Here is a 13393-nt window from a genome sequence, read left to right on the forward strand (position 1 = left end):
GGGGCTCCGCTTCGGCCTTTTTCTAAAACGACGGCGTCAGCCGGCGGTCAGAACCGGCGTGTGCTCCCGGAGCGGCGGGGTTGTAGTTCTGCCCGGGGAGGATAATAGCAGGGGTGAGGCCTGCTGGTTGGGCTCTGCGCCCTGGGTGTGACAGGTGCCTTATTGCAGTGCGGAGGAGAGGGAGGGAGCAAGACATCTTCATTTGCTTCAGGAGCCTGTGTTAATTGCTTTCTTAAAAAGACTTCAGATCTCTTTTTCTGCTGTGCTGGAGTAGTTTGGCTTGTCGTTCAGTGTAGGTCGAACTCTGAAGAGTGAAACCAGTTAGAGACTGCATGGTAGTTTTATCAGGCTGTTGTTGTTCTAGTAGCATGCTATGCTTTGGAGCGAGGATGAGCACGTTATTTGCTTAAAAACTGCCCCTTTTTGTAAGATGAATGTTTCCTTTCTCACTGCCTCAGTTTTTGTTCTTCCCATTGTGTAGCTGCAGACAGAGAAGGACAAGAAGGGTGGTTGGCCATGCTGGGAGAATTAAGTGTAACAGATGGCAGAGAAGTGGCTTTCGGTCCTTGCTGAGTGGAAAAAAATTGTTTTAGTTTAAAGCTGTTTATTCATTATTATTCAGTGCATGTAATTTTGACTAAAATGTCAGTAAGCTTACTCAACTGAATTCAAGTTAGCTTTGTTTTTAATTCCTAGGCTTTATAATTGAGAACACTTACTATGTTTTAAGAGTAGTATTAATAGTTATCCTTATATGAATATGTTTACATACATGAATATCCCATGTTGTAGTGTTATAGTAATTTATGTGAACTGTGTTCATAAGTTTTGCAGCTCCTCTTTTTGATGCATTTCAGTTAGAATAATAAGGATGTCTTTTACTTAAATGGATCTGTATCTTGATCGTATGGTAAACGCCTTGAGTTTGAATTAAGAAAGATTTTTTAGATGCTCTCAACATCTCATCATCAAAAGACGTGCAGGGTAACATTAAGTGCAGTGCACAATGCCATGTGATCTCAAGCCATGAAGTATAAGCACAGGCTGCATTCAGCCTCGTGAGGCTAGATAGGTACCTGTAACTCCATTAGGTTTGGAGGGGAAGGAGTTCCAGTGCACCTTTCTCAGAGTTTGAATTTAGAGTTCTTGCTACAGATTGGGGTTAAACAATGAATAGGAAAAAAAAAATCACTGTGTTGGTTTTCTATGGATAATTTCTTAAAGCTTATCAACAGTATTAATGTGAGAGCTCCACCATTAGAGCTCTTTTTCCTGTCTAACAGCTGTCAGATAGTGTTAACACAATAGAAGTTTTCCACCTTGCTATTCCTGGAGCGTTAATTCCTGGAAAATCAACAGGTAAAAAACGTTTTGTTAGTGAAGGACTGCTTCTACGATTCTACTTTCCAGTGCTTTTTAAAACTTAACATGCCTTTAAATTCTACTTTCACGTGCAGAAAATAGTACGGTGCTTTTACTACTTCCACATTTCCTGGACAAAATACTTTTCTAGAAGTTAAATGTCCAGTTACTAGACTGTGTAAGGGAGTATTCTGCCCCACGCCTGGATTCATCCTCACTAAACTTTGCTGAACTCCAACTTGTGGTCACTTCCAAAGCTTCATTATGACTGCTTATGACAGCAGGCCCTGAACAAATTCCATGCCTACGTAGTAGGAGCCTGAGCTTAAAAAATTACAGCAATGTTAACTTGTAACTCAAGTAGTATTTCTATATTGCAAATGTAGTTGATGTTAATTTTTCCCAAGTAAGTCTCTTCAAATTGAAAGAAGTGGCCTGACGGGTACAGTTAGCTAAAATTTGTGCCCTGGTGATGTGTAAGGCTTGTCTTGTAGTGTTGAACAAAAACAGTGCATTGATGATAATTCAAGGTTTTAAAGAATGCATTTGTTAAGATAATTCAATACTTAACACTTACTGAACTGTCAGAGCATAATTACAAAGAAAATTCTTTTTTAAAAAAATCTGTTTCCTAATGAAAGCATGTGGAAGGATGTACAATCAAGAGACAGATGGATTCTGTAATATTTGTCAATCAGGCTTAAAATGAGAGGAAATGATGCCAAATTTACTCAATCTTCTACATTATAAGATAGCACCAATTTATTTTTCTAGACAGATTACTCTTTGGAAGTAAATTTGGAATAACCATTATTGGAAATGTCTCTTAAGTCTTTTATGTCTGGCAATAATTAGTAAGATTAGTTGCTCTTTCCTGGCTCTGTGATGTGAGCTTCAAATGCGTTCAGAGCAGGCACCTCCTCTCTGTGCGGAGTAACAATTAATGAGCTTTTCCAGCTGATTCAAATAAGGATCGATGTTGTCATCCTTGAGAATGCACTCTTGATATAACGTGAGGGGTGGGAGAGAAACCCCAGAACATCTGTGATGGCTAATGTGTGTGGAATGCTGTAGGAAAAAGGAGCTTTTAAGAATTCTGGCAGTGGACGGGGTGGGACGAATGATTCTCTTAGAGGATATTGCAGATGACTGAAATAAAACGATTTCACGTTTGTTTTGCTGTCTGCAAAGTACTCAAGTCTGTGCCCTGTAAGAAATTTGTTACGTTAAAACATGTGAAGGTTACATAACGTGCACAGAAAAGTTTGTCCCCTTCTGGGGGCCATGCCCAGAATGTCAACGGATGGGAGGGAGTGGCAGTGTTTGTTAATACTTGTCTTTGACAGCTATGCAATTGGAAGCCATTTAGTGCTGCCTTCCTTCGTGCAAGTACGGTGTGATTTTAGGGGTGTATTGCATCTGGGTTAGATCAGAGCTTTGGAGGGGATATTTTTTTAAATAATTAGCGCAGTATTAGAGCTGCTAGGAGAACTCTGCCAAGGTAACATCTAGTGATTGGGTAAGGATAACGTGACTTCCCATTACATGTGGTTGCTGTTACGCTGGTCCTTCTATTTCCTGAAAACTGAGGAGAGAGAGAGGGGAGGAAGGATTGTCATCTGCTTAGAAAAGGGAGAAAATGGATGGAATGGGAGTCTGTCAGCGTAATGAACCTGTGCGTTTCCGTTCTGATTTACAGTTGTCACAAAGTATGCTGCAGAGCAGTCTAAGCTTGTATGTTAAAGGGCTAAGGCTGAAGAGACTTCATTTTTTCCTTAGTTTATTTTTTCAATCGCATGAAGCAGAGGAGTCGCGTTAGCCTTAAGAAATAATATACTAGGCTGTTTGGAGCAAATACAGCTAGCTGCACTCATGGTGATGGGATTGTCAAAAATTCAAAAAGTTGAGGTATAAGTTGTTTGACCTGGTATAAAAAAAAAAATCGAATGCCTTTTTTTAAAATTCTCTGTATGTATAAAAAATAGCAGTGGATGGCAGCGTCTGACTGTCGTAGAATATATCTGATAGTTCTCCTGACTGCTTCAATTTCCTGTAAAGCTCCTCTGATTCCCCAGTGTATGGATTTTTAATTGCTGATCAATGATCTTTATGGAACAATCTGAGTGATCTGAAACAAACTGTCATATATTCAGATCTTATTGCAGGTGGTAATTAATAGCTCACAGCCTGTAATTCTGTTCGTGAACCCAGAATTTCTTCATGCCTGCAGATATGGATGCTTTACTCTACATTCACCCCTAATCTTTGTTTCTGGTTATTGTTCATCACAGTTCTTCTTCAATTTGTTAGTTAGCCCTCATCTTTAGTTCCTGGTATAACCTGGTATTGCCAGCAGCCTTCGTTTATCCCCTTCATGAGGTACTGTATGAATATTTCGAACTGCACAGTTTTTCTGCAGATTTCCTGCGGTGTTTGCTGTGGGAGCTGCTTAGATCACTTACTACTGCTAGGTATTTCTCCATGCAGAAACTTTCTCTCATCAGTGAATTGCTTAATTTCTCAAGAGACCTCAGTGAGGGACTTCAGGAAGCTTTTTTGGAATCCCGGGTCTGATCTGTTCTTCAGCTCTCCTATATCCCATGCTGTACTACTTTCTGTGAACGTGCATCACATGCTTGGAGAATGCCATTAATTCTTCAAAGCAAGACTCAGTGAGGTTGACTCTTTCCCAAGACATTATTTGTATCTACTAATTCTATTCTTAATTGTATTGTTTACCAATTTGTGCAACAGAGGTGTCACTGAACCATCCTTAAGGCCATCTTTAAATACTGACTGTATTTTGCTTCAGGCACGCTAGCAGCTCTACTGGAGAGGTTCTGTACCTCTTTTAATAACACAGCTAATTCTTCCTAGATTCATACAACTTCTGGATGTATGCCATCCATTTCTATGGGTCTGATACTGTTTGTCTTGCTCATGTTCACTGCTGCTGCTTTCTTTAGATAACCCCAACAAAACAAACTTGAAAGATCACCCTAAACTGTAGGACAGGGAGTGCAGATGTAAGGATATTTTACTTCACTAGTCATTCTTTTGTATCTGATCATCAGTTGGACCTTTGGGATTTCTGTTCCTGGCCTCTATAGTGGGAGTCTGTAATCTTACATTCTTTTCCTGTTTTAGTTGGAGGCCTCATGCTCTCATCACATTTTATCAGTGTGTAATCCTTTTCACTTTTCTCCTTTGAGCATATTAAGCTTTATGTAGAAATCTTACCTTTCTAGTTCAGATGTTTTGACTCAACCTTAAGAAAATGACTCAAATACTGAAAGCCAGATATGCTAAACCAGGATTCCTTGTTAAGACGCTTTTCTCACCTTACGCTGTTTTCCACTTTTAATTTGAATGCGTTCCAGTTTAACACTATTGTTTTATACATTAGGAATCAACTTTTCTTTGCATGAAAGATGAGGGAATATGAGATGATTTATTAAACAGGCAAGTAAGAAGCTGCTGTTCCGCACAGTTAGAAGCTGTCGTTGTCAGCAATGGTCACAAAAATGATTCTTTAGGAACTGAAGTTAAGGACCTTCTTGGATCTGACAGGCTGATTCTGTGGGATTTCACTTCAGTAGCAGTTGGTCCTCCTTGTTCTTCTGGAGTGCTACAGAAAACCAGCTGCCTGTTTATACGTACAGGTCATCTGTGAAATAGAAGTATTTTTTTTTTTTCACAAGTAATATGCAGGTGATATACTGAGGAGAAGTTGTGGGAGGGAATTGCCAACCAGGTAAGGGCAGATATCTAACACATTTTATTTATTTTTTTTATTCTGTGAAACTTGCTTTATTCCTGAAAAATATGAAGTATTTTTATTTTCCTGTCTTTTCTCATTTGGAAACAATTGAGAGCAACTACATTTCTTTAGATAGCAGGTGAAAGGTGAAATAGACTTGGAGGAGAATTCTCATGAGTAATTTGTCTTATTTTTTTACATGACTTCTTGCATGTATGGCATCCTAGAGTGCGGTGTACTGAAGTGATCTGTAAATAAGATCCGTGTTTCTTGGGGATGGCGAAGAGGGATTTTTTGCTTTTGGTGGGGAGCTGAAAGTGGGAATTTTGAAGTGCTTATCAGAGTGGTACTAATAAGGCTTCCAGCTAATGTTTGCTGAACAGTAATGAATTGATTTATTTATATAATTGAATATCTTGCAAATATTTGAACTGTAGTTGCTAGTTGCGTTTGAAGAAAGCTGACTGAATGTTTTACAAAATATGACCTGAGATAATCTTTCTCTTGAAAAATAGGGATTTGAGAGATTATGGCATCTGAGGCTCACAATGCTAAAAAACAGAAAGTACTGCATATTGAAGGTCGTCCTGTTGATCTCCCCAGAAAAAGAGTCTCTTCTTCCACTAAAAAGATCATGAAGGAGGTAAGGTATTTCTGTCTTCCAGTGAAACTGAAGTTAATATTTAAACAAAAGTTTACTGTTTTGCCCAGTCTAGACCTGGAGACATAATGGTGTTGAATTTGTATTTAGATGTGGAATAGAACAATTACATTATGAGAAATATTGTAATAGGCACACAGGGATGACACAGATGAACCATGTTGTCCATCTGAGTAGCAGATAGCAGTTTGGTTCTGTTCCTCTTCTTTCCTGCAATCTCATCAGAAAAAGTTCTAGGTTAGGATTTCTATTGTGAAAAAGTTTTCCCTTGTTAAGTGATGGCAAATCTGAGAGGGTGGGGTAGGAGAAATAGTTCTTAAAACATTGAAGTTTACTACAAACAATTAGAAATTCAAGTTCAAACTGTTGCTTAATTTTCAAGGGTTTTATGAATCTGTATGGCATAACTTGAATGAATTTTCCTAGTCCTTCAAGATATTAACATTCTGTGCAGCCTAATTGGTATCAGGGTGCTTATGTTTCCTGTTGGTGAATCTAGGATAATAAAGCTAGTTCTACCTACATCAGCCTTCACTTTTTTGTTTTGTGCTTTGAAGAAATATTTTCCGCTGCCATCTTTCCTAGCATCTGCTAATCTGTTGTACTGTTGGCCATTAAATGTATATAAGAGACAGGTAATAAACTTCACTATCAAATTTCAGAAGCTTTTTTTTATATTAGTCACAGTTTTTAGTTCTCTGTCAGTCTCTGATGTCACAATCCTACCTCTTCCAAAGACTCCACAAACCTTTAGTTGACTGTGGTGTTGCAAAGACAGCTGTATGTCTACTTATCACTGTGAAATAATTTATAGAAATGTTAGTGTAGCTGTGCTTCAAACAGAATAGAAAAGGTGGCTGGGAGGGAATCTGCGGTAAATTTAGTCCATGATAAAGCAGTGATGCTGTTTGAGTCTTTTTAGTAATAGCCTGTCCTTCCTTATTCCCTTTCTCCCAGGATAAGAAATCTCCAAAACAGCTGGCTTCATACACAAACAGGTAGGAGGGTCTTGCTGTTTAGAGTCTGAAGTTTCAGGAGAGAGTGAAGCGGGAGGAAGAAGCAATTTGAATTTATTACAACACCTAAACTGTCACAATGAAAAATCGTAACTGACAGTGCTTGTTGTTAGTCCATTTCTATGATAATGAGTTTATTTTTTAAAAAAACAGGAAAACAGTATTAGTGGTAGATCTTATTTCTGATAACCCAGTTGTCACGAGGCTATGTACTAGCAGTGAAATGCTGAAGTAGCCTATAAGTTTACTGCTGAATTCATAATGATATATTTTACATTAATGCAAAGTGTTGACTTACGTTTAGAATTATCTTCACTAAAATATTCACGTATTTTTGCAGAATAACAGTTGGAAAAACGGTGACCAGTCCCCTATCTCTCTTCAAAGCAGTACATTGTAAAAGAAAAGTCCATTGTTATATTGCAAAGCCTTGTTATAAGAAGAAACAGTTCCCTAAATCAAGGGGCTGTAACATGGCAAATAAAGAAAATGAACTGGCTTGTGCAGGGAATCTGCCAGCAAAACTGAATGACAGTCGTACACACTTGCTGAATTCTAGTGACTCTGGCTCATCTCAAACAGAAGGCCCCTCTTCCAAATATAGTGCATTTTTTTCAGAGGTAAGTTGAGCTTAAAAGAAATCTGAGTTCAGTGTAATAATAGTTTTGAAGTTTTTCGAGTAGATTAGTTTTCTTAACATTCAGATTGTCTCAGTTTGTGATTTGCAGTCTTATTCCTCAGTAGACAGATTCAGTTGCCAACAGCAGTAGTCCTGCCACTTTATCAGCACAAACTTAGATCTGACATCCTAGTCTAATTTCATATCATACCAGCATCAAGTGAGAATTATTGTTTTGGCTGGGTTAGATTTCATGACTTAAGATGCATGGCCTCATTTGTTTTTGAAGGTGTTAGCCTATGGATGGGAATAAGCTGGTGAGGTTGGATGGGGCTGTTTTTAATAGCGTTAGCTTGGTGACCGTGAAAGCAGAAGAGCAGAGTAGAGGGGACCAGTCATCTCCCTTTAACTGCTGGCCATGCTTCCTTTGATGCAGAGCAGGTGATACAGTGGACTTTCTGGGCTGCAAACTCATGCTGCTGGCTTATATTAAATATTCTCAAATTGATAAGTATCTAAATAAGCACTTCTCAAAGTTGTTGAGACTTATTGGTTATTGCCTGTGGATGAGTGCTCTAATTAGATATCTCTATTCAGGTGTTTGCAGAGCTTATTCTTGCAGATTTTAGGTAAAGTAAAAAGTCTGTTCGTGCCTTGTTCCAAGGACAATTTGTGCTCTAAGGCTATTATTAGGAAAACTTCTATTAATCATACAGGTGGTAGAATATATTTTCGTACTCCAGCATTGCCATACTGAAGCAGCTTATCGTGTCATTGCTGACTACTTACCTTGCTGTAAATTTCTTCTGCATTCTTAAAAATATACAGGTTTCTCAGGACCATGAAACTATGGCTCAAGTTCTTTTCAGCAGGAATCTGAGGCTGAATGTTGCTTTAACCTTTTGGAGAAGGAGAAGTATAGGTGAACTGGTAGCCTACCTACTGAGGTAAATTTGATTCTCTCTTCCTTTATATTCTTAAAGTGGTAGCAAAATCAAATATGATTCAGTCTTTTAGGATTTCCTTAAGTCTTGCAAATTATCAATAATTACTTATTAATGGAAACATAGTTCAACCTCTGCTCAACTAGTGACACTTATTTTATCTTCCATGTTTCTAGGATACAAGATCTTGGAGTTGTAGTAGACTGCCTTCCTGTGCTTACAAACAGGTACAAACAGGAAGTGGGACATGTGAACGAACTATGCCCACAGTGAATTTCTGGCACTTCTGAAACATCTTGTTTTTTTAAGTTTACAGGAAGAAAAACCGTATATTTCAGTTGGCTGCTGTGTAGATCTTTTGCCTTTAGTGAAATCACTACTTAAAAGCAAATATGAAGAGTAAGTATCAATTTCAGATGTCTAAATGCTATTCCTTCCTGGCAGTGTGGTATCCATGTGTTTAAAAATGTTTGGTCCTCTGACTCATCTTCCTTCCCACCAACCCTGCCTTTCTTGGGGAAACACCTACCTAAAGGAGCTTCCATATTAGCCTTCATATTGTTTTTAATAGCATTCAGGGGTTTAAATTAAAAAAGAACAAAACTTCTGGAGGGCTAAGAACCATGGGGGAGTTGGTTTTTGACTTCATGTAGATATAGTCATTCTAAACCATAAAGCACAATGGAAGCAACATAAAATCAATTGAACTTTCAGGTATAACATAAATAATCTTACTACTTTTTAAGAAGTACTTTAGTTTACAACTTAAAAAAAAAAAAGAGAACATGGGCAGTTGCCTAAAATTGAGAATTTGTCTAATTCTGTCTGTTCCAAAACAGCATATGTGTTGCTTTCTAAATTGCATTCTTACTTGTATGAAAGTATTGGCTGACCTGTGGATATTTGAACTGTGTAAAATGTTATTGCAGATATGTGATAGTTGGTCTAAACTGGCTTCAAGCTGTAATTAAAAGATGGTGGTCAGAACTATCTGCGCATAAAGAGAGGGCAGAGGATGGGTGAGTATAGTGTTGGAAAACATTTAAATGTTTCTGTAGCTTATTTCATCTCAAAATCCCTGTTAATGCTGATCAACAGGAGCGCACCTTTTTATACAAAGGAAAAATTGATGCTTATGATTTGAAAGTAGAAATTTAAAAGCATTTAAGTTCTTTAATTGTCAAGTCACAGGTGGTGTTTGGAAATCTGCTTGGAAGATTATCATTCTTGCATTTTGGTTTTAACTTCTAACAAATAAGGAATATAGTCATTGGGATAGTAAATGCTGCAGGAAAAAAATATTGGTCTGAGTTCATGATAATATTAAGGCTAAAGCTATATACAGTATTAAACACCTGTTTCAATCAAAATCTGGGAAACTGTAGTATATATGTTAAAAACTATTATTGGTTGTTTTTCAGAAATATGATTATTTTAAAACAACAATTAAGTGAATTATGGGAACAAGAAAATCATCTTACTCTGGTTCCAGGATATACTGGTAATATAGCAAAGGTAATCCAATTACAGTTGTTCAGTAATAAGTATAGCTATATTATTTATACGTGTAGTACTCTTCTTACTGGATGCTTTTTAAACTATTAAAGGCTAGAAGTGTATCAGCTGTTACAGTATTTTTCACCAGCGCTCAAGTATATTGCACAGTCCTTAGTCTGAAGTTCTAGTATTGTGGTTTAGAATGCTGATGAATTTTTGTCTTTTTTGACCTTTATAAAGTATCTCCTAAATGACGTATAATAAAATAGTAAATAGTAATAAACTTTAGAATGTTCAAAAAAAGGGGCTTGGATAAGTAGACAGACTGCGAAACACAGATTTTTTTCTTTAAAATCTGCTGAATCTCATCTGTGTCTGACAGTACTTAGCATTTGCATGTTAAGTAGTGACCAGGACAAGTGACAATGTGCTAAATTCTAAATCTTTTTCTGGCCTAATGCGTAAAAAATAGTGATTTTTGTGGAGGGCAGAAGAGCAACTCCATCTGAAGTGAATGCCCTCTTTGCCCTTCTTGGCATACTTACAGTATTAATACTATGTGTGATGTCCAATTAATACATGATTTGCTATGTGTGTTACTCATCTCTCTAAAGCTAGTTTTCTGAGGCTGGGCCAAAGGTTACACTGAGCAAGAAGCCTCCCTCCCACTGGCATGACCTGAGAAAAGCAGGGAATGAACCAGGACATAAAGCTGCCATTTAGTTAGAGTGAACTTGAAAAGAATTTAGAGATTGCCTGCTCTATTTATGTGTAGGAGCTTTATTGGATCTGCAATTACTTAAAATCTTACAGTGCTATAGAATTTGTTGCATTGGTGAATCGAGCAAATAAGTTTCTTACCCTCCTGGGACTGCTCTGTTTCCCTGTCTGGGATTTTGACATCTCTACAGAGCTAACTACAGACTTCTTACAGAGTCTCAGACAGTTGATATGCAGAAGAATCAACTAACTCTCTACTGGTAGAGCAATGGGAGCTTTTAATATCGATTGCCCAGTTCTTCTGATGGATCAGTGTAGCAGTTACTGCTAGTGTCAGTTTTTCCTCTAAGATTCTTTCTGTTCGTTTGCTTCCTTAAGGTTCACCAGGATGTTTGTGACCAAGGGCACCTGAACAAGTCAAGAGCAAAGGAATAGTATAAGAATGTTGGAGGGGTGTAGGGTGGGTAACAATGACTCTTAAACATCATCATTTAGTGAGATTATGTATATGAAATATAGTTTTGTATCCTGCCATTGATGTTTATGAAGTGAGCAAAGAAATGCTAAGTTGATGGCTTTAGGCAATTAGTCCCACTGTGCTCATAAGCACAGCATTAAAAACTGTTCTTGAAAAAATGAGCAAAAAAACAGTCCTGAACTTGTGGATATTCTGAAATTTGCCTTAATTGTAATTCTTATATTATGGTCCTGATTGTTTAACCTCAGACCTACAGTTGGTATACAGCAGTAGGTAGTGTGACAAACACTGTCCTTTTTTTTTTTCCTTCTAGGATGTAAATGCTTATTTATTACAGCTGTGCTGACACAATTGAGAAATGATGCGCTTACGTGGTGAAACAATCCTCTAAAATGTTCCTGAAATACGTACTATTTCTGAAAGCCTTCTGAAAAACATTGGTGGAAGAGAACTGAACTGTCAAGCTGTTTAATGAAACCACTAACGAAATCCTAACAATCTACTTCACATTGAAGTGGAAAAATGTCTAGTAGGAGCAACTTTTACTTCAGTGAGGTGAAACTGCACTATGAAAACTGTATGCCTTTGCTGCATTTGGGATTCATTCAATTATTAGGTATTCACTGTTTTCCTACAGCATTGCATAAAAAGATGAATTCAACTGGTTCTGCCGTCTTGTCTGACTGACAGTAATAAAGAACCAACGAGAGCAATCAGCATTAAGAGCTTTTAGTGTTTATTCACAAGAACTCCAAAATGCACAGCTATCTTCCAACTATATTAAAGACAACTCTGAAATATTCAATTATTTCTTTGTTTTAATTGAAACTAAAGACAGTTTTTGTTTGCACTATTGAAAAAGTATACAACAAAAATGCCTTAATTACTAGTGTTTGAAAAAGCCAATGTGTTGAGATGTAAGTAGCTATTGTATGTTCAGATTGTGATGAAAAACTGCTACAGAAGTCAGGGTTTAACATTGTGTAGTTGTTCTTGAAACATTGCACATAAACAAAAATTCATGTAAGAAAAATAATATAAATACCTGAACTTAGCTTGGATAAACAGTTATTACAAATGTGAGCAGAATGGTGAATATACCAAACAAATTTTTTTATATTGTATGTGGATTTCTAACATGATATCTCGTTCTGTATCATTTAAACTACATGCGAATAAGTAAATATATTAAATGTATCTACTGTTTTCTTCTCAAGTTCATAAAAATAATTTCTAGAACAACTTCTTCCACAGTACTTTCTATTGTAGATATTTGTGAAATGTTTACAGCCAGACAAGGCCATTGTTACTCAAGTCACATCCTTCATATTCTACCTCCTTTAAGAAAATGACAAATAGCTTTGCAAAATCAATTACTAACCTGATTTAATGCTTATTTAAGTTAGTACTACTTTAAACTGAAAAAAAAACCCAAACACAAAAATATTGGAAAAAAAACTATCAACTTTAGTTCTACTGCTGTCCGTTGCTATTTTAATTTAAAAGCTATACAGTAGCAGCTCTGAGGAAGTTTTGATTTTTAGGCTTGCTTCCATGTTTTTATCTTCTGATTAGGAAGCATGCCTTTCCAATTTAAAGCATATAAAGTGCCAGTTTTTCACTTAAACAGAAGTACAACACCAAATCTGCTTTCTAATAAATGAAAAGAAGAATGATAAAGTACTTGGAAAGGTTATTTTCATGCTTAGCATAAAATGAATGCACTTTTACTGAAATGTCAGGCAAAAAGACTAGTGTGTTTTGTTTTGTTTTTTTTTACTTTACAGATAAAACAAGTGAGATTTAAACTCAAGTAGTGGTCAACAGCTTTAAGCCTCCTGTTACTTCATTTGTAGTTTGTATTTTATTTATACATCGTTATTGCTGATTTCTGAAGACCAGTTAGAAATCTGTCATCAGAACTTGGTGCTCTTTGGTTATTCTTGAATATTCTTCAAACTATCAAATGTGTTGTGCTGCAGGTCATCAGCTACAGGGAAGAATGTTTGAGACATCCCAAGATTGCAACTTTCACTGGGACAATCTCCTGTGATACACATAGCACAGCATAGCTGGAATTATGTTTAACTAGAGGTATTTCACACCACAAAGATTTTTGAGGCGGAACTTAGTGTTTCTCAGAATGTTTTTTCTGTCAAGTAAAAAAATTGAACTACAATTCAATAATGTTATTTTCTTTATTGTTCTCTGGAGCACTGATATATAAAGCTAACAAAAGCTTGGAAAGTAACTGCTGGAGCTCTTAGATGGCTCTTCAAGGAGCATACTGTAAAGGTGGTGGAAACTCAGTTTTTAATTTCTCCTGTTTTGTTTTT

General features: G+C 36.8%; 1 protein-coding gene across 4 annotated transcripts; it reads left to right on the plus strand.

The window, feature by feature from the left end:
* Positions 1–28: 28 nt before the first annotated feature.
* KATNBL1 (katanin regulatory subunit B1 like 1) lies at positions 29–13387 on the plus strand. 4 transcript variants are annotated; one of them, XR_002115245.2, is made up of 12 exons: positions 194–1359; positions 5638–5765; positions 6741–6781; positions 7140–7419; positions 8247–8365; positions 8539–8589; positions 8672–8761; positions 9292–9381; positions 9784–9877; positions 10958–11039; positions 11371–11673; positions 13040–13387. XR_002115245.2 is itself a non-coding variant. In XM_010711617.2 (11 exons), the coding sequence occupies exons 2-10, from the start codon at positions 5652–5654 to the stop codon at positions 11012–11014; spliced, it is 936 nt and encodes a 311-aa protein (XP_010709919.1). In that variant the 5' UTR covers positions 29–113; positions 5638–5651; the 3' UTR covers positions 11015–11039; positions 11371–12841. The 4 variants fall into 4 exon arrangements, 3 of the variants coding, with proteins under 3 accessions (XP_010709919.1, XP_019471236.1, XP_010709920.1); XM_010711617.2 differs by lacking the exons at positions 194–1359; positions 13040–13387 and adding an exon at positions 29–113 and having other exon boundaries at positions 11371–12841; XM_019615691.2 differs by lacking the exon at positions 13040–13387 and having other exon boundaries at positions 11371–12841.
* The last annotated feature ends 6 nt before the right edge of the window (positions 13388–13393 follow it).

Source organism: Meleagris gallopavo, chromosome 5, assembly GCF_000146605.3.
Source record: "Meleagris gallopavo isolate NT-WF06-2002-E0010 breed Aviagen turkey brand Nicholas breeding stock chromosome 5, Turkey_5.1, whole genome shotgun sequence".
Classification (NCBI taxonomy): Eukaryota; Metazoa; Chordata; class Aves; order Galliformes; family Phasianidae; genus Meleagris; species Meleagris gallopavo.